Source organism: Nannobrachium achirus (genome assembly GCF_963921795.1).
Source record: "Nannobrachium achirus genome assembly, chromosome: 3".
In the NCBI taxonomy this organism is placed as follows: Eukaryota; Metazoa; Chordata; class Actinopteri; order Myctophiformes; family Myctophidae; genus Nannobrachium; species Nannobrachium achirus.
Window position 1 is genome coordinate 69,473,417 of NC_137812.1, and position 26,500 is coordinate 69,499,916.

General features: G+C 42.9%; 1 protein-coding gene and 1 long non-coding RNA gene across 2 annotated transcripts in view; one reads left to right on the forward strand and one right to left on the reverse strand.

Annotated features, from left to right (window-relative positions):
* Positions 1-26,500, reverse strand: part of LOC308281718 (protein tweety homolog 3-like) — a gene marked incomplete at its 5' end in the record, with an annotated part of 83,871 nt that overhangs the window by 47,303 nt on the left and 10,068 nt on the right. Inside the window, one exon of the mRNA XM_080721995.1 lies at positions 9,324-9,532. Coding sequence (XP_080578121.1) covers positions 9,324-9,532 — 209 coding nt within the window. The remainder of the gene's footprint in view (positions 1-9,323; positions 9,533-26,500) is intronic.
* LOC308281447 lies at positions 7,027-8,583 on the forward strand. The gene is made up of 3 exons (XR_013961846.1): positions 7,027-7,122; positions 7,403-7,539; positions 8,134-8,583. It is a non-coding gene; the product is annotated as an uncharacterized lncRNA (long non-coding RNA).

The window sequence follows — 26,500 nt, forward strand, 5'->3', positions numbered from 1 at the left end:
TACAGTGTCAGTGAGTGTGTGTGTGTATACGCATGTGTGTAGTAGTCAGTGTACATTGGTTCTCAAAATGGGGTCTTGGGGACCCCCAGGGGTCCTTGAGGGAGTTCCAGGGGGTCCCCAGCTAAAAGATAGTTATGAACCAAATAGACCCCTATGGGTGTGTATCTCAGAGAGTGTACAAATGGAACCAAATGGACCGTCACTCTCTGAGTTAAGTTAACATTGATTTTTACAATATCAATTGGGTTCACTAGAGATAGAAATGCCATTAAACTAGAAACCTCTTATCACCATACAGCAGGGTTCCCCAATAGGCGGCCCGCGGGCCATTTGCGGCCCACGGGGGGCTACTGTCAGACCCCCACCAACCCCAGTAATAATGGTGGTATAAGAGCAGCAACAATCGTCATTGTCGGGTGGAAAACCCGTATCTCAAAATGTGTATGTTCTTTCGCAAAGTAAAGCTCTGCTTCATCAAACAAGGCCGTCGCACAAAAGTTTAAATCATTTATATCATTTTTAAAATGATAAATGCAAAACGAACGGTTTTGGACATACAAGGTTTTCACCCGACAACGACGATATCTGAACTGTCGCTGGAGTAGCGGGAACGCCACCGTCACCCACTGCAATGTTGTGGCCCTCGGCTTGGTACCCTAGACATAATTTGGCCCTTGGGGAAAAACTAATTGGGGAACCCTGCCATACAGTATGTGAGTCAGTACAGTGGTTTGAGACACACATAGCCCATGGTCATTTTTCATTTTTTTACAAACCCTAACTTGTTCATTGAAATGGGAACATATTTCAAGAAGATACACTCATTTGGGGAAACCTGCTGTATGGTGATACGAGGTTTCTGCTTGACAACAACCGTATGAGAAATAGGACATTTGTCCTGGTACTCACAAGAAGAAGAAGTGGTTTGTTTTATGGTTTAAGGAGGACTTTCAGAGTTACAGGCTTACAATTAGCCAAAGACACTGGTTGGGCTCAGGGCTAGGATGAGACATTTACAAATAGAGGTTAGGTTTTGGGGATTTATTTTGTCATGCAGCAAACATAACTGCATGTGTGAGCTTGTAGATGTAGCTGCTATTTTAGGATATAGGCTTCAGGGTTAAAAAATGGCACCATAAAAAAAGCTGAATGCCATTCATAAAATGAAATGTTGATGTATTGTAATACTGTGCGAACGTGTGTGTGCATGTGTGTGTGCATGTGTGTGTGTGTGTGTGTGTGTGTGTGTGTGTGTGTGTGTGTGTGTGTGTGTGTGTGTGTGTGTGTGAGAGAGAGTAGGCCTACAGACGGGCCAAAACATAACGTCACTGTCAGGCGGAAACCTCGCATCTCCAAGTTTCAAATTTGTACGTTTTTTTCCGCAAAGTAAAGCCCGCTGCTTCATCACTAGTGAAAATAGCAGATCTACAAGCACACAACGCCTCGCGGTGCGAGGCGTTGTGTGCTTGTAGATCAGCTATTTTCACTAGTTTTAAATCATTTTTAAAGTGATAAATACAAAATGAACGGTTTTGGACACAAGGTTTCCAACCGACAACGACGATAAGCAGGCAGCAGTACAGTAGTATCTTTCTAGGGTATCTGTGGTCAAACTCCCCTCGGTCAAGGTGAAGGACATCAGAATGTTCACACAGCCTTCAGGTTGTGGAGAAACGTTTCAAACTGCAACAACATGCCCCCCCCCCCCCCTCCCTCCACATGCTGATGCTCACACACATACACTCCTCCACACACACACCCCCCCCCCCCCCTCCACATGCTCACACACATACACTCCTCCACACACACACCCCCCCCCCCCCCCCCCCTCCACATGCTCACACACACACACACACACTCCTCCACACACACACCCCCTCCACATGCTCACACACACACATACACACACCCCACCTCCTCCACATACACCCCCCCACCCCGCTCTGCAACATGACGTGACTCGCTCGCTACCGTGACTGCAGCAGCGGCAGTAGCTTGATAGTGGAATCAGAATTAGAGCTCAGCCTGCTCTCTCTCTCTCTCTCTCTCTCTCTCTCTCTCTCTCTCTCCCCCCTTTCTGTTTCTCTTTCAAATATAGAATCAGGATGGTATATACGCTGCGGCCACCGGCGCTCGGCTATAATACACTGTGTGACGTAGGGGAGAATGTGTGTTAACCCACTTATCTGACTGGTACCACCCAGATTTAGAACAAACATGGGAAGATTCTCATTCTACCAGAGGCGGAAAAAGTACTCAAATGTTTTACTTAAGTAAAAGTATCAATACTGCAATGTAGAAGTACTCTGTTACAAGTAAAAGGCCTTGTTCAAATGTTACTTGAGTAAAAGTGCAAAAGTGTTGGCATAAAAATATGGTTGAAGTACCAAAAGTAAAAGTACTAAAATGTTTGTGGAATGGTAAATGATGCATTTATATAGCGCTTTTTATCCAAAGTGCCTTACATAGATTGTGCATTAGATTAACGCATTCATATACACACACACACACACACACATTCATTCATACACCGATGGCAGAGGAAACCATGCAAGGCTCAAGGACACTTGGACACTAACTCTGGTGGAGCCAGGGACTCTGCCAGCCACTCTACCCATGAACCACTGCCGCCCTGCCATCCTTTAAACTTTGATTAAAGGATAAAAAAACACATCTATCAGGAGACCACAAGGGGAGGTAGATGTACATTTCCATCACTGCCTCCGTTTTCCCCTTTTCAATATGTATTTGTTGATGAATTGAATACATACTGTACTGTAGGACCACAATGGAAACTGGTGGTCCGACTGCACCTCGTGCTGTTTACATTTCGGACTAATAAAAGTATCGAATCAATCAATCAAAAAACCCTAGCGTCTCTATTACTGTATGTGGAACAACATTCGGCTTAAAATAGATGATCTACAAGCGTTGTAAGCTTGTAGATGTGCTATTTTCGATGAAGAGATTTGGTGTAGAAGGGAAAGCAAGTCTAGAACCATGTACCCAACTAAGTATATACGGTTTAAGTTACACATGCCCAAAATAGGGATGGCAGGGTTAAAGTGGTTAATCATCCACCCTTCACAAACCAAACAAAATGCTCTGGACAGAAGAAAACTCTTTTGCTGCTGGGGGGAGGGGGAGAGAGAGAGAGAGAGAGAGAAAGAGAGAGAGAGGGAGGGACGCTGACTCACACTCACATATTCCCACACAATGAGTTCTAAACATGTAGGAAAGACACTGTATGACATGATGACAAACACACACACAAGTATTCAGGTCCACTGTGGGGCGGCAGTGGATCAGGGGTAGAGTGGCCGGTGGAGCAGCCGGATGGAGGCCGGGCTCCCCCAGAGTTAGAGTCGAAGTTGGTGCCTTGCATGGTTTCCTCCGCCATCAGTGTGTGAATGGGTGAATGTAATGCACAATCTCTGTAAATCGCTTTGGAATAAAGCGCTTACCATTTACTCCAAATGTCCTTGCGTTTGACCATTCAAACCATCACTCCACAACACGATAAAGTGGTTCCCCAGCAAACTATTATAACTAATGTGGATGTTACAGCGTTGTTTTTAGAGAACACATATTGATAATGTCACTCCCACACTCACTACTCTCTCTTCATCCGAATGCCTCCATTCCTATGAACAGGTGAATGCCATGACTAATGAATAGTGCCCCACCCATGCTCTGGTGACCACATCTACTGTACCACCTATAATACCAGTGCAGTGCCCAGTCAATCAATTGAGTCACATATGGCGTCAAATCTCCCATGTTGTCTTGCAGGTCGTGGACAATACATTGCAGTAAAATCATGACGGGACCCGACCCACAGCTTGAGAACCACTGAGTTGAAGTCCCTAATCGCTACTATTCGTTTTCTAACTAGTGAGTTACTAAATTCTGTTCCACGACCACTATTTATCTTAGAGTAATGTATAGTCACGTCATCAGATGTACTGTAATGAACACAGTATAAATGGAGAGATACAGCCTACTAAAACCACTAACACGGCTCACTGCTTAACGACTGAACCCAAAGACTGCACTGGAGCAATTGATTCACTTAAACGCTTTAATGAAGTGCAAGCATTACAAGTAGGGTAAGTGATTTGCTTTGGTTAGAATAAGTGTTAAATAGCTCTATATTCTGATAGCACTCATTGGTTAGAATAAGTGTTAAATAGCTCTATATTCTGATAGCACTCATTGGTTAGAATAAGTGTTAAATAGCTCTATATTCTGATAGCACTCATTGGTTAGAATAAGTGTTAAATAGCTCTATATTCTGATAGCACTCATTGGTTAGAATAAGTGTTAAATAGCTCTATATTCTGATAGCACTCATTGCTATTGAGTGTTTTCTACTAGACTCAGGAGTCTCCATGTTTCTCCATCTCTTTAGTAAACTGAAAATGCAGATCAACAAGCTCACAATGCATTGTGAGCTTGTAGATTTTCAAATTGCTGAAATGTATAGAGCTGAAGTTGTTAATGTATGTCTTGTAATAATAATCTAAAAAGTAACTAAGTCAATTTTTCAAATAATTTTACTGGAGTAAAAGTACAATATCTGCCTCTGAGCTGTACTGAAGTGGAGTAGAAGTGAAAGCACTGGAAATTGGAAATACTCCCGTAAAGTAAAAGTACAGAAAATGTTACAGTACTTGAGTATAGTACTTAGTTACTTTACACCACTGTCTGTGCATTCCTTCCGTGTCATGTCATATCACATATACAGTAAGTTATAAAATCTATTATGAAACTCTTCACTCTGTGACCTGGCCAATGGGCTTACACACAGGGCTAGAGCACTTTTGATTAGAGGATCCGTCTCTCCTGAAGCAGAGTAGGCCTATCACATAAACATCATCATAAATATACTATCAGGTGTAATATATTGCAAAGTGAGTTGGCAAGGATGGGGTTCGTTATATTCAGTTCATTATTTGATTAAATTAAAGTGGTCTGCTATTATAAGTAGCTACTCCTAGGAGTTATCAGCCATCTAGTTGTTAAATATAGCATGTCTAGATGAAAAACAGACGACTATAACATCGGCATCAGACTTCATCCATGGATCTGACCTTCTCTTCTGTGAAATCGACTCTAAATGGGGAGGAACCAATCTGGCGCGTCAATGCTAGTACGAGAGAACCAGCAACTGCGTACGTCAGATACCGTTAGTACATATCTCGTAACGCTCTTAATTAATTCAGTGCTGTTTCTGTGTAAGGAATTAAGACTTCAGACACCATGGAATCATGTGTAAAACTCTCATTTCTATCAGTGGGAGACATCCAGACTTCATGCGTTTTTCCGCAAGTCAGTGTGTGTCAGCGTGTTGTAAGCTTATGTAAAATGTCTATTTTACCCTACTTTATCCATACTTAACCATATCAAATATGGGCTTAATTGTTTGCAGTCTGCAATTAAGAAAACATAATCTAAGACAATGGTTCCCAAACTGGGGGCAGGGGGGTCCCCCAACTGATTTCCCCAACTGAACTCGTCTCTCCCTAACAATTAGTCTAGTTTTTATTTGTGGACAAAATTACCAATAATTACCAAGTCTGTAATTGCCATGTAACTTGTAGTTACCAAGTATTTTAGTCATATAGCTTAGTTTTTCTTTAGTTCATCTATCTTTACATTTGCCAAGTGAGGAGTGAGAGCGCTCTGACGGTTTTGTAGCCCTCGCCGTCCATTGGCTAGGAGCCGTCGCCATGGTGACATGGTTGGTTATAGCCTCCCAGGCTATGGGACCATCCACCCAGGATATGGCAGACGGTGGGGACTACTGCCCACGACGGGGAGTCAGTCGAGCAACACACTGGACAACTTTAACTTTGTACTGCGTGTGTGTGTGTGTGTGTGTGTGTGTGTGTGTGTGTGTGTGTGTGTGTGTGTGTGTGTGTGTGTGTGTGTGTGTGTGTGTGTGTGCTCTTCACATACAACAACAACAATCAAGCCATCTTTTCCTTGCTCCGTGTCTTTTACTGTTTACTGGTAAGTAGAATAACAACAGCCTTTATTAACACTCATTCTTTTTACCATTCTACCCTATGACGCGCTGCAGAGCAGCTTTTCGCTAGATCGCGTTAGACGGAAATGCACGCGTGCCGTGTGTGTGTGTGTGTGTGTGTGTGTGTGTGTGTGTGTGTGTGCAGACTAGCATAGCGTAGCGTGTGCGCGCTGTGGACTCACCTCAGTGTTGTTTTTGACAGCAAATTTTGATTTAGTTTTAGTCATAGTCTTTTGAATAAAATGTAATTTAGTTTAGTCACCTGAAAAGTTATAGTTTTAGTCTAATTATAGTCGACTAAATATCATGAGATTTTAGAAAACAGAGGGTAAGGAGTGCATCTGTTTGGCTGTAGAGTAAAAATCTCCCACACAAGGTGCTCTTTGGTAGTCAGGTGACAAAATTGATGCAAAAAAAGTTAGACCAAGGCACTCTTGAGGGACAGTTAAAAAGCCTTTATTTTAGGGCTAATGCATAGCAAGAAATATAAAAAACTTGCACTTGAAAGTCTGGTATAACCAAAGTACGTACAACACTATGGAAAGGTCTGCATCTCAAGACCTCAATGCTACTCCCAGACCCATGTTCAAACCAAAGTCTAAATTTCACCCTGTCTCAAACAATGCCTGTCTCAATGCTTTTACTAAAAAAGTGTCTCATGATATTGACAAAGTGTTTGAAAATAAGAACAAGCGTTACAGAAGTAATCTCACAAAGAAAGAAAATGAAGCCATTAAGTGGTTGGCTGATAATGACAATTTGATTATTCGTAATGCTGATAAAGGTGGTGCTGTGATTGTATGGGGGAGAGAACAGTATGAGCAGGAGGCTTATAGACAACTTCACAATACTGACTATTACCTCCCATTGACATACAACCCCTTGGAGGAGATTAAAGGAGAGTTGGAAACTATTTTAGAACATGCTAAGGAGGAGCAGTGGATTTCTAAGCAAGAACATGACTTTCTTCTCCCTGCCCATCCTAGGTTGGCTGTTTTCTACATGTTGCCAAAGGTCCACAAGCACCCCACCAATCCTCCAGGAAGGCCCATTATCAGCAATAATGACTCTATTTCAGAGCCAGTTTCCAAGTATGTTGATTACTATATTAAACCTTTTGTGTCCAAACTACCTTCGTTCCTCCAAGACACTACTCATACTTTGAACAAGCTATCTGAACTGACAGATGTTGCCTCATGTTATTTGGTCACTATGGATGTGGAATCACTTTACACCAATATTGTACATCAGGAAGGCTTAGAGGCTTTGAAGCACTACCTTCAGTCTAGACCAGAAGATGTCATGCCCCCTACTGACTTTTTGGTGCAACTGACAGAGTGGACATTAAACAACAATGTTTTCCTGTTTCAGGACAAAATCTACCGCCAACAAAAAGGCACCGCCATGGGAGCTTGTTTTGCACCAAACTATGCCAATCTCTATCTCGGATTGTGGGAAGAAAAGTTCATACTCAGTCCAGCCAATCCTTTCTATGAGAAAATCAAATGGTATGGGAGATATATTGATGACATTTTGTTGCTTTTTTTGGGGTCTGAAGATGATTTGTTAAGATTCCATGAATATGTGAACTCTCTTAATGAGAATCTCAGATTGAGCATTGAATTCAGTAAATCAGAAATTAACTTTTTGGATTTAAAAATTTCCAAAACTGAAAGTGGCTCACTCCACACCTCTATTTTTAGAAAAGTAACAGATCGCAACTCAATACTCAGAGCTGATAGTTTTCACCCCCCTGGGCTCATTAAAAACATTCCTTTTGGTCAATTCCAAAGGCTGCGTCGTATTTGCGACAGAGATGAAGATTTTGAAGAGAAGGCTGGAGAGATGCAGGCAAGATTCAGACAGCGGGGTTATAACCCCAATGTGCTGAATCAGTCTCTCACCAAAGCTAAATCACTGGAGAGAGTAAATTTGTTAAAACAATCTCGCATGCCTCAAAAACCTAAACAAATTTACTTTGTCACTCAATACAGCCAAGAAGCAGCCCGTATTAAGAATATTATAACTCGTAATTGGAGCATCATTCAAAGTGATTCTACTCTATGTAATGTGTTCACCGAGCTTCCTTCTTTTTCTTACAGACGAGCACCAACCTTAAAAGACAAACTAGTTCGCAGTGACCTGGTCCCCTCAACCAAGCAGAGTTGGCTCTCAAAACCAAAAGGCAATCACAAATGTGGCAACTGTAATTATTGTCATTATATTGTGAAATCCAACATGTTTAAGGACACTCATGGGCCAGGCACGTATTATATCAATACGTTTGTCAATTGTAACACAACTTATGTGGTATACAGGTTGGAATGTGAATGTGGATGTTTTTATGTAGGTCGAACCAAACGAAGACTGAGGGACAGGGTTTCTGAACATGTCTATGCTATCAGGACGGGGAATGACAAGTACCCTATGGCAAAACATTACAGACAGGCAGGTCATGTCAGCCCTAATGCCCTTAAGGTGATGGCTATTGAGGTGGTCCCCAATCCCCGGAGGGGTGGGGATAGACTAAAACACCTCTTACAAAGGGAAACCTTTTGGATTTTTAAACTTAAAGCTATGGAGTTTCCAGGCCTCAATGAGGAAATAGATTATTCACCTTTTTTATAATTGTTTGGTCTGTTAAGGGACTTTGAGTCATTGTAAACTGATTCTTTTTGTTTTTTCTTGTTTCTTTTTTGGTGTCTTAAAGTGGTTTTGGGTTTTCATATTGTATAAGTCTACACTTTGTCCTGGCATGGTTTTAGCCTCCCAGTCAACCTGTATGATTTTGTGATGTCATATCCTGTTTCCTATAAAAGCCATGTTTGTTCAACTGTTTTGCTTAGTCACCCTGAAGAAGGCATTGTGCCGCAACGCGTAGGTGCTTTTTTATATTTCTTGCTATGCATTAGCCCTAAAATAAAGGCTTTTTAACTGTCCCTCAAGAGTGCCTTGGTCTAACTTTTTTTGCATCATGAGATTTTAGTTGAGTAAATCTACAGTTGATTTAGTCAACTAAAATGTATTTTGGCAGGCCTTGATGGCATCGTAATGACTTATTTTACATTTGGTTCCTTGCTGAAAATAGCTGATCTACAAGCTCACAACGCGTCGTGTCTTCTCCCTAACGTTTTAGTCTAGTTTTTATTTTGTTGACGAAATTGTCAATATATTTAGTCGTAGTTTTAGTCATCACAGTTTAGTTTTTATTTAGTTTTCGTCAGTGGAAAAAAACGCAGTCGACAAACATTTTTCGTCATAGTTTTAGTCGACAAAATCAACACTGACTCACCTGCAGACTAGCGTGGCGATGATGACGCACCAGGCGGTGCAGCAGCAGTCGGCGCTGGGCTGCTGGGAGTGGGAGGAGCTATGGGAGGAGGAGTGGGAGGAGTCTCCCGCCTTGCGCCGCCGGCAGCACAGCCAGAAGGAGTAGAAGAGGAGGAAGAGGAGGTCCAGAGCCAAACACACCAGAGCTACCGCACCCAGGAGCAGCACTGACTGGAGAGGAGAGGAGGAGAGGAATACTTTTATTAGGCAAACATTTGAAACAGCACAGAGTGGTACACAGTATTTGTTATGAGAGGTACAGTAACACACAGTGTTGGGGAAGTTACATTGAAAGCATAACTCGTACAGTTACAAGTAACTCACCATGGCAGTAACTTGATCAAGTTAAAGTTATACCCCTGGAGAAATGTAACTTAGAAAGTTTCAAGTTACATACAAAAAGTAACTTGAGTTACTTTTTTTTTTCAGCGTTAAATTGAGAATGTACATTTGGTGTACATGAAACAAAATATAATATCCTGCCAGCAGAGATATGCCTCTCAACTGAGTTTTATGTTTGATTTCAAAAAGGTTGACATTTTCCTGTGTTCTTAAATTAAGTTGAGAAAATAAGAAAATTATGATCTGTTTAATTTAAGACATTTAATCTTCAATCTTAACTCATTCTGAGCCCAGGACATTAACGGATTAGGGGGTCCAGAGTGCCCCCTCCCGGCCCCATTAACGGCCGCTGTCTTATTTTGAAGGCCAGAAGTCTAGACCGGAAGTACTTCCGGTCTGACGTCATCGGATCGTGCGCCGGAACCGATGCGTGTCCACGTGGAGTTGTGTAATGGCCGACCGGGAGCTTTTATAACTGTGTAAAATAAGCGAGCATCTGCCTCCATCCTAGCTTCTAAAGTGTAGTTTTGAGATAATGGACATTAAAGATGAGATCGGCCGTCCACCTCAATGTTATGGGATGACTATTGTGTGCTCGTGGAGCCGTGATGATGACAAATCAGCGCGGATTTCGTCTCCGGAGCGTCGGCCATTGTACTAGGTATTTTTACTCGCCGTTACAGTAATATATTACTTTTCCCGCGACATCGCGTGGATGGCACTATAGATACTCTATTACTTTTCCCGCGACATCGCGGGGTTGGCTTTTAATGAGTTAACAAAACTTAAATGTAAAATTATAACTTTGCTTGTAACTTCTTGTAACTTGTAACTTGAGCCAAAAATGACCCAAAAGGTAGCCTATCTCAGTTACTTGACGAGTTACAAAAATATGAATGTAACGCAGTTACCAGCAAGTTACAGCAAAATGTAACAGTTACATGTAACTTTAACTTCGGCTTCCCCAACACTGGTAACACAGTATTTGCTATGTAGTTTGGCCGCAGATTAATATCTTGTGATAGGGACCCCCAGTGTAAAATAAACCAATAATCCAAATTATTCAACACTTTCCAATACTTTCAAGATAAAAAAAATTAATACAAAAAATAGCAGAGGTTCTAGGGTTGTATATCTGTTTTGTTTTTTGGCCAATGTATATGGATAGCGTGGTTAAAAAGATTGTGACGCTCATTGCAGTTAAACACTTGGTCATTGTGGTCCTCTGTATTCAATTCATCAACAGAGCATAGAATATGAACACAATAATAACATGACATCAACAGGAGAAAGAGGCAAAGGGAACATTGGCAGCTGGTGTAACACTCACACTACAATGGATTTAATGTCTGTTTCCACCAGTAGTTTCCTGACAGATGGTCCTTTTTCAGGCCAGTTGTGAAAGAAGCCAGTGATTCACGTCCTCTAATGTACTCTTTCCCAAACATTGAGTCTGGAGGCATTGTTGGGTCGTGGATACATCTTTATGGGAGTACTTTTTTTCCTTCCTGTTTCCTATATTCCTAAATATATATATATATATATTAGGATTAGGGCATTCACAATTTCGAATATCAAAGTCACTATTCAACGTTGTTTACCGAAGTTGAATATTCGCTTATTATGTTTTTTTTAATTGTTTTCTCTTTAAAGAATATATAGTTTATAAAGCTTTGCTAGATAGGAAGTCATAAGAATGAGTTGTCAATGACCCTGGTGGATGAATTTGTTAATGCTCTATACCAGGGGTTCTCAAACCTTTTTAGGCAGTGACCCCCAAAATAAACATATTTGAACTGGGTACCCCCACCCTGACAAGCACTTGGAATTATAGGTATTACATTTAATGTGACTCGGTTCCGCAGATAAATATTGTGAAAATAGCCGATTTACATGCTCGCAACGCAAGGCGTTGTGAGCATGTAGATTGGCTATTTTCACAATGTTCGCCTCTTGTTTACTTAATATTGACAGTTTGGCCAGTCCTGTCGAATATTTGACTATTCGAATACTTTGAGGTCGAATAATTCGAATACTAAAAATCTTTTTTTTTTTTCCAAAATATTTTAAATAAGTTAAAACTAAAATATCTGAAGTTTTCATCGATTAGAAACAATTCCTACATTTTTAAAAAATATTTCATAAATAAAATGACAACATCTATCCATGAATGGATAAATAAAATGACAACATCTATCCATGAATGGATAAATAAAATGACAACATCTATCCATGAATGGATAAATAAAATGACAAAATCTATCCATGAATGGATAAATACAATGTTTGAGAAGTAGTGAAAATAACACATCTACAAGCTCACAACAGGTCGCTTCACGCCACGTTGTGAGCTTGTAGTTTGGGTCTGATATCACTTTTGGGTCTTGAGCTGAACAGTTTGGGAACCACTGCTCTAATGGATGATGTCAGGGCGTTCTATATTATGGTGTCAGAGTAGCTAGAATGAATATTTGTCCCATGTTTGTTGTGTTGAATTTGAGGAGAGGATGAGAGGAAAGTGGAGGAGAGAGATCACTTTTTTGTGGCATCAGTTTTATTATTTAAAGAAAGTCTCACAATGTTTTCCATGTGAAATACATCATTAATACACTCTCAGCGTGTGTGTTGAATTGGAGCGTTTAGTAGACAGCCGGTTAGCCAATCAGAGGGGCAGGATTCACAGGGGGAGCGTTTAGGAAACGCAGAATGGTGACAGGAAACTAATATCGACTGATAAATGGGAGGACCGGATGAGACAGACGCACACTTTAGTTGTTCCTGTGTGGAGATAACCACACACACGCACACAGACACACACGCACCCACACGTACGCACACACACACACACACACACACACCTCAGAGGGGTGTGTGTGCGGAAGTGAGGCTGTTGAGAAGGCGATGATGATGATGAGACCCACCACATAGATCACACACAATGTGAAGCCTTTGATGTGTGTGTGTGGGGGGGGGGGGGGGGCAGATAGAATGGGAGCTGGAGGAGGGGAGCATAAATATGTGACCCCAAAATGCAGACAGAGAAAGAGAGAGACAGAGAAAGAGAGAGGCAGAGAGACAGAGACATAGAGAGAGAGAAAGCAGGGGTCATCAATATGTCCATACAGGGACAAATACTTGGGTCTTATCCGTGGCACATTTTAGATTTTTAAATATTTTGATCATAAGACCCAATTGCGCCAGCTTTCCTTCAGAATATGTACGACACTTATTTACTATGACACTATGGCACATTAGGAGTCCAACTAGTACTGTCTATAGTACTAGTGGTTCTCAAATGTTTTGTTTGCGAAGGACCCCCGTATACCAACCTTCTGGTAATATAATAGTTTCCACCACAAGATGACCGCTGAGAGAGAGACGGAGAGAAACAGGAACAGATGAAGACAAAAACAGAGCAAGGGAGAGACAGAGACAGACAGAAACAGATAAAGACATAAACAGACAGAAAGAGAGAGAAAGAGAGAGAGAGAGAGGGAGAGGAAGAGAGAGGAAGGGGAAAGGAGAAGATGTGAAAAGAGGAAGTGTGTCCTGCTCTACCGTCTAAAGAACAACAGTGGAAGACATGGATGAAGAGTGATGACAGGAATCCTTATGCTTCATTTATACAAAACAAACACACGCTCTACAAGCTCACAACACCTCACGCCTTTGATGCATGCTGCGCTTATATATCGCCTATTTTCACACAGTACAGCACAGTCCAGTTACATGCATAGTTGCATAGTTGTACAAGTACTTTTAGTCCAGAGGGGCTTGGATCTCCTCGCCCCTCCTTTCCAAGATGTTCTGCAGAACTACTTATGTTCCAGAGTCGACCTGCGGGGACCGTGGTCAGCTCCTGGAAAGCCCTAACCCATTTAGGACGGGAAGGGTATGGAACCCCTTTATGTAACTATCAGGAGGGGAACCCCTTTTTGGGGTTCTTGTTGCTATGTACAGCATATAGCAACATATCCTCACTGTCGGGCAGCGACCTCGTATCCCCAAGTTTCAAATTAGCATGTTTTTTTTTTTGTAAATCAAACGAGACTGTCGCACAAAACTAGTGAAAATAGCCGATCTACAAGCACACAACGCCTCGCGGTGCGAGGCGTTGTGTGCTTGTAGATCGGCTATTTTCACTTTTTAAAATCATTTTTAAAATGAATACAAAACGAATGTTTTGGACTTACAAGGTTTCCACCCGACAACAACCATTTTTGAATAAAATATTTGACGTTTTTCAGAAAACTTGGGTCAGGATTTAGAAGGCGTTTTTAGAATGGGCCCCAGTCAGTCCTAAGTGGACTAATCTCCTGCTGGTAAAGCACTTGCTCTCTATCTGAGCGGAGCAGGGAGCACCGTTTACACAAGGAGTTCCCAAACCTCCTCTGGATCAGGGCCTACAGTACGTACTTGAACATCTTCTCTGGATCAGGGCCTACAGTACGTACTTGAACATCTTCTCTGGATCAGGGCCTACAGTACGCACTTGAACATCTTCTCTGGATCAGGGCCTACAGTACGTACTTGAACATCTTCTCTGGATCAGGGCCTACAGTACGTACTTGAACATCTTCTCTGGATCAGGGCCTACAGTACGTACTTGAACATCTTCTCTGGATCAGGGCCTACAGTACGTACTTGAACATCTTCTCTGGATCAGGGCCTACAGTACGTACTTGAACATCTTCTCTGGATCAGGGCCTACAGTACGTACTTGAACATCTTCTCTGGATCAGGGCCTACAGTACGTACTTGAACATCTCCGAGAATAAAAATCATTTGCAGACCACCCATCTGGCCGCTGCTTTCTACAGTACAGTAAAGTAACTACACATTATGTACTGTACTCGAGTACACATTTGAGGTACTTTTCCTTTTCCTCCCAAAGTATGTCAAATGTACTTTATACTTCTACTACTGAACTCCACTACATCTCAGAGACAAATATTATATACTTTTACTCCACTACAATTATTTGAAAACTTTAGTTACTACCGACTAGATTTTGATTATTTTTACAAAAAAGGTATGATGTCAGATGTCATAGACATCATAGGACTTTCACATAACCGATAACTGAGTAACCGTGTTTTGGCTCTCACAGCATATCTCCATATACAGTACATGGATCTCCATATATGGGTACCAGGGGTCTCCATAAATGGGTAAGTGGTCCGATATACATCACTGGCCAGACCTTTCCCTTTAGGGCGAGGTTGCATGCATTTACTTAAGTAAAACATTTGTAGTACTTTTACCACCACAGCATACAGATATGTAAGGCCTTCTGCTACAGTGGCGTTCTGTTAGAAATCAGCATATGGCATCACAAAGACAAAGGCTTTGGAACTGTGTGTACACCGCTCAGCCACCGCTCAGCCACCGCTCAGCCACCGCTCACGATATCAAACACCGTGATCAACATCTGATTCCACCGCTCGGTGAATCCGTCCTCTCAGGCTCTGCCAAAGGAAGGCATTTCTGCAACTCCAGCAGTTTCTCCCAACTCCACTTTCCCTGACCTTCACCTTCTCTGTTAGCCGTTCTCTCCAAACAGTTTTCGAACAAGTCTCTAGATAAGCTTTTCTGTCACTGACACTCTCCTCCCATGTGCTCGGAACATGCTTCAGAATCATGCCAATGTCATTGATCATTGGTTTTATCTTTAGTTTTTAAATTTTTTAATCGTATCATTATTGTTCTGATTGGTTAATCTGTTTTAGTCAGACAGACAGACAGACAGACAGACAGACAGACAGACAGACAGACAGACAGACAGACAGATTGTTATGCCAATAAACACACTTTTACCAGGCACATATTTGCCAAAATGCTTATGTTATGCTTATTAATGTGTGTGTGTGTGTGTGTGTGTGTGTGTGTGTGTGTGTGTGTGTGTGTGTGTGTGTGTGTGTGTGTGTGTGTGTGTGTGTGTGCGTGCGTGCGTGCGTGCGTGCGTGCGTGTGTGTGTTAGGCCTGTCCTCTAAAAATCGACGAATCGACGCGTCGTTTTAAGCCCCCGGAATCAACGCCAATTGTTTGAGTCGAGCCGTCAAAAATATATAATTTTTTTTATCACACCAGTATACTGTGGTGCGGTATGAGAGCGCTGGACTGTGACTGTCATGTAATTCTTATTGAGTCCATACTTCCTACTACTTGTAAACTAGACTTAAAAATAAAATCAGTTCACGTGACTTGAAAGTTGCCTTGATCATATAACAGGGAGCTCTTATTTTGAAGTTAACCGCTTGGAAAGGAAATGCGTCGACGTGTTGTTATTCTACTTGAGAGCTGGCCAAAGAAGCAGCAGAGCCAGCGCGATGCGCTTTCACTGCCGTGGGTGTGTGGTGGTTGGACTCAGGCTGAGGAATAGCGACGGGCGAACTGTTTTCTTTTTATTATCTCGCACCAGATCGGCAACATAGCTCTTTTGATACAGCAGCGGTGCTCTGAGAAAATACAACTTGTGGAAATAATACACGACATGCTGTCAAAGAGATGCATTATTCTCTCCTCCGTTGTTCTACTCTGCTCCACAATTCACAATTACGCACGGCAAATTACGCACGGCTGGACGCAATCTTATCGTCATTAATGTCCAGTGTCCACCGCTATCATGTCTCAATATGCACGGTAGTTCATGGATCTAATTCACTTTAAAGGCTTAAAACATATTGCTGTTTTATTGTACTAGAAGCTGCCCAGCGTCTAGTCGGCGACCTGGCCAACTCGGAACAATGTAAATAGGGAATGAATGCCCCGCCCTTTAATGCAAACCCCATTATACCTGTTGTCATAGGACCCGTTTTGACCATCTGTTTGCCTGTGTCCATTTATGCCCATATATGGAGATATCTGTTATCTGTCTGTCTGTCAGCGTCCATTTTATGTCCATATATGGAGATCACTGCAGATATAGTTCTGGGTCCATTTTATGCCCATATATGCCCATATATGGAGATATCTGTCTATTTGCGTCCATTTCACGCCCATATATGGAGATCTCTGAATCTGTCTGTCTGTGTCCCTTTATGCCCGTATATGGAGATCTTTGTGATTCTGCGTAAATTTTATGCCCATATATGCCATTTGCGTCCATTTTATGCCCATTTATGGAGATCTCTGTATCCGTCTGTCTGTGTGTCTGTCTGTGTCCCTTTATGCCCGTATATGGAGATCTTTGTGATTCTGCGTAAATTTTATGCCCATATATGCCATTTGCGTCCATATAGTTCTGGGTCCATTTTATGCCCATATATGCCCATATATGGAGATATCTGTCTATTTGCGTCCATTTCACGCCCATATATGGAGATCTCTGAATCTGTCTGTCTGTGTCCCTTTATCCATTTTATGCCCATATATGGGGGCATTCATTTTATGCCCATATATGGAGAACGCGCGTGCCCGTGGGACGAACGGTTCTCATATGGGGGCATTCATTTTATGCCCATATATGGAGAACGCGCGTGCCCGTGGGACGAACGGTTCTCGAGATACGCGGATTACCTACATACATACACACTCACAGAGATTTTTTGTTGACTCATGTGGCGTACGTGATGTCAGAGCCTTTTATGAAGTGATGTCACAATGAGTCAGAGCTTTCGCCGATTTCCTCAGAAACAGCCTGATGTCAACAATCAACCCCGCATAAGGAGATTCCGAACGTTTCGCGCCGGTTCGGGAAAACCGCGCGTCGGGTCGGGTCGAGACCCGGCACTGCACTCCGTGCCGCGGCGGGGAACGCGCGTGCCGAATCTGAAGCCGGTGGGACGAACGGTTCTCGAGATACGCGGATTACAGACACACACACACACGCAGAGACTTCTCGCATTTATAGATAGATTACGTTGACGTGGTTTAAAAGCTTAAAGCACCACTTTTTTTTTCTTTTTTTTTCTTTTTTTTTACATAAACGATTCGTCGACGCGTCGGATTAACCCCCGCGACTCGAATCGACTTGATAAATCCTGCGTCAAGGACAGCCCTAGTGTGTGTGTGTGTGTGTGTGTGTGTGTGTGCATGCGTGCATGCGTGCATGTGTGTGTGTGTGTGTGTGTGTCAAAATCCACTACAACATCAATCAAACATGTTACAACATGTAGGCTATTGTTCTTGAACCATTCGTTACACAATTTCTACTACAAGCTCAAGAATCATAATCTGGTCACGCGATCTCACTGGCTAATCTCACTGCTGACCACAACTATAATATAACCTACATACAATATACATACATACAGTACATACTGTTCACACCCCAGTCTTCTGCACTTTATTCTTTTTACAGTCTAAGTTCATAAATATATACATAAAGAATTGTCAAAACAACAACGCACAAAGCATGATATTAACAAAACCACAACACTGGGCCCTCCATTAGAAACACATGCACAAATTGTTTGTACAACAAAAGCGCACGCAAAATAACAGTCAGTCACTAATCTCGTGTTTATTCGACACAGATGTGTGTGTGTGTGTGTGTGTGTGTGTGTGTGTGTGTGTGTGTGTGTGGTGCGTGCGTGCGTGCGTGCGTGCGTGCGTGCGTGCGTGCGTGCATGCGTGCATGTGTATGTGTGTGTGTATGTGTGTGTGTGTGTGTGTGTGTGTGTGTGTGTGTGTGTGTGTGTGTGTGTGTGTGTGTGTGTGTGTGTGTGTGTGTGTGTTTCCGGGCTAATTGAATCGCTCCCTGCTCAGTTGTGTTCCTGGGTTTAGCAGTGATCTCAGAGCCCCAGGACTTCATTAGACAGACTTGTCAGATCTGAGAACAACGGGAACAGAAACACATCCTTCAGACTAAAAGCACAATACATAGCCTACTAGGTCAGTGTATTTTTCGGCCATCCGGGATTCTGTTTTATACGTGTTAAATTTACATTCAGAAAACAGTCCAAAACGGACAGTTTCTGAATGCTGTTTGGAAGTGACAAAACTTAGAATTAGGTATTGTAAAAACTAAATACGACCCGGTTCCAGATTCTCATTGGTGTGGTTTGTCATGATTCTGAATCCATTGCAAGCATCTGTTTTGCACAAAAAACTTTCCTTGGGCTAGAAATGGCCCCCAAAAACACACAAAAAACTGTGAAAAATGATGACTCATCACTAAACCATCGTTTTGTGGGGCCATTTCTAGCCCAATGAAGGTTTTTTGTGCAAACCAAATGCTTGCAATGGATTCAGAATCATGACAAACCCCTAGTTAAGACCCCTCACATCCTACTTAAAGCAGATATTTTTCTGGGTATTTTCCTCCTGTATAGAAAGTTGATGGGAGCCCAACTTGATATGGATATTATATGGGTAAACATCAAAATAAAGTTTGGTACCCAAGGCTAAAATCCATCGTTAGGTCCTAAAGAAGCCTCAAAAAAAGTTCTGCGCTTTTATCCGCTCCGTAATGGTAATGTCACTAAGCCATGGCCATATATGGAGATCCCTGCGACCTCGCATCTCGCCCTTATGGTGTCTTACATTTAAGACAATAGCTCTGTTTCTGGTAATATGTATCCATGGTAAAATATATAATTTTGACACATATGTCCAGCACAAGCCAGCGGCTCAGTGGAGAACCCTGTGCCTGCTGTAGCAGGTCAGAGCTGGAGGATAAGCGGGCTAGTGGGTCAGCAGACCACTCACTACTACCATCTGTGACCTCCCCTCTCTCTCACTGTAGCCCCAGGACACACCCATACACACACAGCTACCGTCCAGGAGCTTCTGACCTATTTTCCAACATTGTGTGCAAAAAAAAAAAAGAGTACTGTGGTGTGTTTCTATCTTTGTCTGTAGTAAGAACAGTGTGGTAAAAAATATGTTCTGCTGTGAAACAAACTGTTTAAATCTGTTTGTTTTGACAGCCTATGCTGTATGGATGCAGATTCTTTGCTGCCTGGAAATGAAGGCTAGTGCACAATACTGTAGTACGTATATCGAAAAGGTTCCTTCATGGCAATAGCAATATGCACATACAATATACTGTATATTACACATGCCTGCTTGAACAGCAATAAATGCATTCACAGCTACAGCTACACTCTGCTTATCAATACATTTGGCCAATCATTCCGAGCCCTACTAATTATTTAACTTTTCAGGTTTGTATGCATTAAGCATAATGTTTTTGTTTAGATTAGAAGATGTTTTAAACAGAGCAGTTGTGACCATTTCACCACCCAGGTTTTTTTAATACAGACGGTATGTCAATTCCTTTATAATGTGGAATATAACAAGAAGGTGGGGAGTGGCTTATTGTCAGTATCAGCCGGTAACACGCACTAGACCCCTGGGAGATGTACTGCTGAGGTGGACGCCACACCTACCATCAGCTCCCAGTACTGAGGTGGACGCCACACCTACCACCAGCTCCCAGTACTTGCCGCACTGAAGCCATGCTAATCATAAACTGAGTTGGCGGTGCCCGGGATCGAACCCATGACCTTGTGGGCCAAAGGCGAGAGCTCTACCGACGGACAGGGGTTCCCAATTTCTTTTGACTCAGGGCACCCCATAAATATTATTTTTTAATCCGAGGCACCCCTACATTATAATTTTCCCTCCCAGCACCTTATATTTATAGCATATCGTCGTTGTCGGGTGGAAACCGTTCGTTTTATATTCATCATCTATAAAATGTGCTAAACAGTGAAAACAGCAGATCTACAAGCACACAACGCGATGCGAGGCGTTGTGTGCTTGTAGATCGGCTGTTTTCACTAGTTTTGTGCGACAGTCTTGACAGTCTTGCTTTACCAAAAGACGTACACATTTGAAAATTGAAAATACAAGGTTTCTGCCAGACAGTGATGATATTTCAGTGATTATGTTGCGAGGAAAACATTGAGATAATAGCCATTTTGGTTAGAACTGACTGAAAATAACTTTGTACTTCAAGTTTAAAATGATACTAAATATTTTTTCAAGTGTCCAAATACATCCCAAATATTATCAAGTTATCTCGCGGCACCCCTGGACTGCCGTCACGGCACCCCAGGGTGCCCCGTCACCCACTTTGAAAACCCCTGCTGTAGGAGATACTCCAGCTATGGGAGAGGTCGTCACACAGGTGGTGGGGACACAGTACAGACCACCACTAGGGTCCAGGAGGTCATACAGACAGATGGGGCCACAGTACAGACCACCACTAGGGTCCAGGAGGTCATACAGACAGATGGGGCCACAGTACAGACCACCACTAGGGTCCAGGAGGTCATACAGACAGACCACCACTAGGGACCAGGAGGTCATACAGACAGATGGGGTCACGGTACAGACCACCACTAGAGACCAGGAGGTCATACAGACAGACCACCACTAGGGACCAGAAGGTCATACAGACAGATGGGGCCACAGTACAGACCACCACTAGGGTCCAGGAGGTCATACAGACAGACCACCACTAGGGACCAGGAGGTCATACAGACAGATGGGGTCACGGTACAGACCACCACTAGAGACCAGGAGGTCATACAGACAGACCACCACTAGGGACAAGGAGGTCATACAGACAGATGGGGTCACGGTACAGACCACCACTAGGGACCAGGAGGTCATACAGACAGATGGGGTCACGGTACAGACCACCACTAGAGACCAGGAGGTCGTACAGACAGATGGGGTCACGGTACAGACCACCACTATAGGAACCACGGGACCATGTGACCCGAATCACCGATATGATGATGAGGATGAAAAGCTGTGGCGTACGCTGATGTCTGTGGGGAGAGCAGAGAGAGAGAGAGAGAGAGAGAGAGAGAGAGAGAGAGAGAGAGAGAGAGAGAGAGAGAGAGAGAGAGAGAGAGAGCTAATTGGAGGACAGGATCGATACCAAACCCGCAGCATTCCCTGCAGCCATGGCTGTGGTCTGGACGCAGCAGGCTGGAGCTGGGAGATGGCGAGCAGCAAAAAGTGTAAAACAAGGAGGTGAAATATTCATGCTATGTGGAGCATGTGGGGAAAAAGAGGGGTGACTTTACTTTAAGTCCTATGTTGTTTGGACTCCATGTAATCCGTAAGCTAAGATCACTATCCGTTGCCCCCCCATCTTCTGTTATTACTGTACAAAAGCATTACACATACTGTTCTGTTGTACTGCTCTGCATGTTTCTTCACCATACTGTCCATGCCAAACAGAACCAAACTTTACAGTATTACCCATACTAGACCTTACCCGTTTGAAGATATGTGCTCCAATATATGTGCAGAGTGTGGGTTATGGAGAAAGTAACTGTAACTGGTGCGTGCGTGAGAATATGTGGGGGCATCATAATGTAAGGAGCAGCCCATGGAGGAGTGTATATTTTTTGATGGATACAAATAATTTAACAGCTAAATTAGGTGAATAGAAGTATGAGGATGTATGCGCTTGCTCTACATAATTTTGCCATACCCGTCGGAAGATAAGACACACATCAAATGCACCCGGTGCATGAGTGACCCGTGCATGCAGGCAAACCACATGAGAGAGAGAGAGAGAGAGAGAGAGAGAGAGAGAGAGAGAGAGACACTGCAACATTCCTAACTGTGAGATTGGTGGGTGTGGGGTTACAGATCCCATGGCCTGGAGGAACGGACCGTTGCCCTGACAACAGGCTGAAGTTGAGTTGAACAGAAGTGGTATAAAAACGCTAATAAATAGCTTGAATTTGGTGAAAATGGAAATTGGGCTCCGTCAGCCTCTGTATAATGCTAATGGCCAATGCCATGTGAAAATTGGGATCAGTTGCTGAAGAGATAAAGGTGGAAATGCATTTGTGACTGACCTACTGACTGACTGACTGACTGACTGACTGACTGACTGACTGACCTCTCTCTAAAATTATATAATGGATTGCTTCCAAGATCATTGGACTTCCCACACCCACGCTGTCCGATATGAATGATAAGGCCATTACACGCTTAGCACTCTCAATAACAAGTGACACTGACCATCCTCTGCATCGCCACTTCGACCTAATGCCATCTGGGCGAAGATACAGAACCTTGGCGTGGCACAAAGTTCGGTTTAAAAGGAGTTTTGTCCCCTCAGCCATTCCTGCACTTAACAATCTGCTAAACAATCGCCCCGTCGCTAAGAGTTTTTTTCTTTTCTTTTCTGTGTATAGTGGGGTACTGATGATTTGTCTATGTGATATGTTTGTGTTGTTTCTTGTTTGAACAGACTGTGAAGACAAATTTCCCTTCGGGGACAATAAAGATTATTATTATTATTGTGACATGACTGAATCTTTGTGTGTGATTATGGCTTTTTCCCCCTGCAATCCAACCCACACAATCACCACCACCAGGGAATTTAAGGAGTGTGTTGGTGGAGTGTGTCTGCATGCGTGCGCGTGCACGTGTGTGTGTCAGTGTGTGGACTGGGCAGGGACGTGCAAAGAATGTTTAGAGAGGCAGGGGCTGACATTTCTAAAAAGGTCCTTTTGGTGAAAACATCAAAAATAGCAGACCTCCAAGCTCACAACGCTTCGCACTGCGACGCCTTGTGAGCTTGGAGGTCGACTATTTTAGGTGAATGATACCACACTGTCTGAACTAAGCATAATCAAGTCAATACTGGAGATGGCATGGATTTCTACACAGAGAGGGCAATTCTTTCAACATAAGATGCTGCATTCGAGTTCAGGAGAGTTTGGACAAGGCAGTTCTCTTGAATGCTGCCTTCGGGTATGGCATGGAAAGAGGGCATTAAGTGTTTCTTTCACCAGAGTGAAAACTGCATTCGTGGTCTAGAGCAGTGTTTCTCAACCACTGTGCCTGGGGACCTTTGGTGTGCTCCTGAGAAGGGTCAAGTGTGCCCCTTGAAACTGCTTGAAAGCCAGTATTGTATTTATCATTTTAAAAATGATTTAAACTAGTGAAAACAGCCGATCTACAAGCACACAACGCCTCGCACCGCAAGGCGTTGTGTGCTTGTAGATCGGCTGTTTTCACTACTGTTGTGCGACAGCCTTGTTGTATGATGAAGCTGGGCTTTACTTTGCCAAGAAACTTACACATTTTTGAAACTTGGAGATACATGGTTTCTTCCCGACAGTGACGATATTTACACCCCCGTATTATGTTGTTGTGCCCATGGATTCTTGGGACATGAAAAGTGTGCCCATGCAGAAAAAAGGTTGAGAAACACTGGTCTAGAGAGGGCACGTTTTACAGACAGGTAAAAGGGCAGGGGCTCAAGCCCCCTTTGATGTCTATGTGTGCACGTGCCCGGGACTGGGATTCTATATTTATTTCCCATATCATTACCTTCCTGTGTGAAAGGCTGAAGACTATTACGGGAGAGGGAAAAGAAGAGGAAAGCTATCATTTTCCTCACCCACTCTTTTTCTCTCCGACCGGGAAAAGATGGGGAAAAGGGTGGAGGCTGGGGAGGAGTGTGCACAGAGAGAGAGAGAGAGAGAGAGAGGGAGAGGGAGAGAGAGAGAGAGAGAGAGAGAGAGAGAGAGATGGATCCGAGGAGGATGCAAGCCTCTTCTCCTCCTCCCTGCCATTATATATCCAGAGCTATTATCAGCCAGCTTTAGTGCCAGAGTCCTTCATTCAGCTGTGGAATGGTTGTGGTTAACAACGTTAGCGCTTCACGCTGTAGAACACAGTGGTTCCCAAGTCCTAGCCACTAGTGGCCTGTGAGGGATATTGCAAGGGAGGTGGGCCCCAAATAATCAGCACAACACTCATATCCTCTTGATATATATTAATTAACAAGATTAACATACAAAATGTAAGCCATTTCTATTATTTTCAGGAAGTGGTGGGCCCTAGCCGGACGGACTGTTTGCGTCACAATACAGGTTTAAACCAAATCACAGCTCCAACACGCTATGATTTATACTAGGGTTGCGTACCATAAACAGACACATTTTACAAGCTCACGACGCGTGGCACTGCAACGCGCTGCGAGCTTGTACATTTTCCGATACTGGCAACGCAACAAAATATAAATCACTTTAGATGATGAATATAACACGTCTTTGCTACATGACTATCCCAGCTGACACCTTTAAAAACACATTACATGGGAAACAAACTCGTTAACCCATTTAGACCTAGAATTATTTAATGCTTTAGCTATTGAAAAATAGCAAATATACAAGCTCACAGCGCGGCACCGAGTGCCGCGCTGCGAGCTTGTATATCTGCTATTTTTTAAAAAGTTGTGAAAATGTGTGCAAATCTTTGAACGTAATGTATTTTTAAAGCGAATGTTTGGAACTCAAATTTTGCTTCTGGGGGGTCCCTGGAACTAAATATTTTGAGATGGAGGTCCGTGGCCAAATAAATATCATTTTGAGGGTCCTTGAGATGAAAAAGTTTGAGAACCACTGACATAGTAGTCTCTCGAGAACAGACTAACTGAGCTCCAGTTAAGTGAAAAGGACCTTTTCTTTGACGATGGCTGGCCAGATTGCTGACAGAAGGATTCAAAAGACACTTATAGAATCAGGTCAAAATTCAACTTTTCATGATTTTTCAAAAATAGCAGATCTGTGAGCTTGTATATCTGCTATTTTTCAATAGTTAAAGCATAAAATAATAATACACTATAATGTGTACCCGTTCTAAATGGGTTGTTAAACAAGGATGGAACCAAATTACTGGGGTTAGTTTCATTGATCCAAGCCGGATCACTATAGATTGATTGATCACTAATATATAAATTGCTCTGAGAAATGCTCGTGGCCGCGAACACATTTGAGACTCTGCTTTGTGAGCTTGTAGATCAGGCTATTTTCGGCACATGCTCCTTCCCAGAATAACGTATAGGAATGCTGGTTAAACATTTTAACAACACAAACGCCTTTTGTACTGTGAGGGTAAAACGTGCAACATTTCGTGTCCATTCAAGGCATAGTTTGGCTCAGGATCGCTTCCGAAACCTCCAATCTAACGCACGCACGCGCACCCCCACACACATACACACACACCCCTCTCCTGGTGTCCCAATCCCACCGGAGCCAAGTGTTATATTTAGCAGCTCGAGAACGACATGGAAGATCTTCCCTGCGAGGAGGTTTTGTTGCAAAGGAGCGTTTTATGGCAACAAGCATCCTGAAGCCTGTGTGTTTACGGGACAAATGACTGTGTGATGAAAACCACACGAGGAAGCAGAGAGAGAGAGAGAGAGAGAGAGAGAGAGAGAGAGAGAGAGAGAGAGAGAGGAGAGGAGAGACAAGATGGGAGAAAGATGAGCAGAAAGACCTGATCTTGGAATAAAATGTTGTCTCCTACAGCAAGGGTCTTCAACGTTTTCAGGCCAAGGACCCCTTAGTTGAGAGAGAAATGAAGCAGGGACCCCCACAACCTGTTCATAGATTCCATATAGTTTCATCGTTTGACAGCAAAATCCTCAGTGTATTTTGGATTCATGTCAATTTGTTTTCAGATATTTAACCACTTGAACCGTCAATACTTAATAAACTTGACCTTTCACTCTGTACTTAGCCTGCTCTTTTTCCCCTCTACACCAAACCTCTTTGCCGAAAATAGCCGATCTACAAGCTCAAAACGCCTCGCAGCTTGTACATCTGCTATTTTTGGCTACAGTTCTCAGATATGGACACTAGGGTTCAAGTAGTTAATATAAAAAGGATTGAAAGATTTGGAGGACCCCCTGTAGTAACTCTGAGGACCCCCGAATGTCATAATCGTGACAGCCCTATCCACCACGTCACCCAAAAATAGCCGATCCACAAGCTTGTACTTCTGTTACTTTTGAATTTTAATCCTGAAAAGTATCAGTTTTGGTCATTTCACCCGACAGAGACAATACGCTGGATATATTTT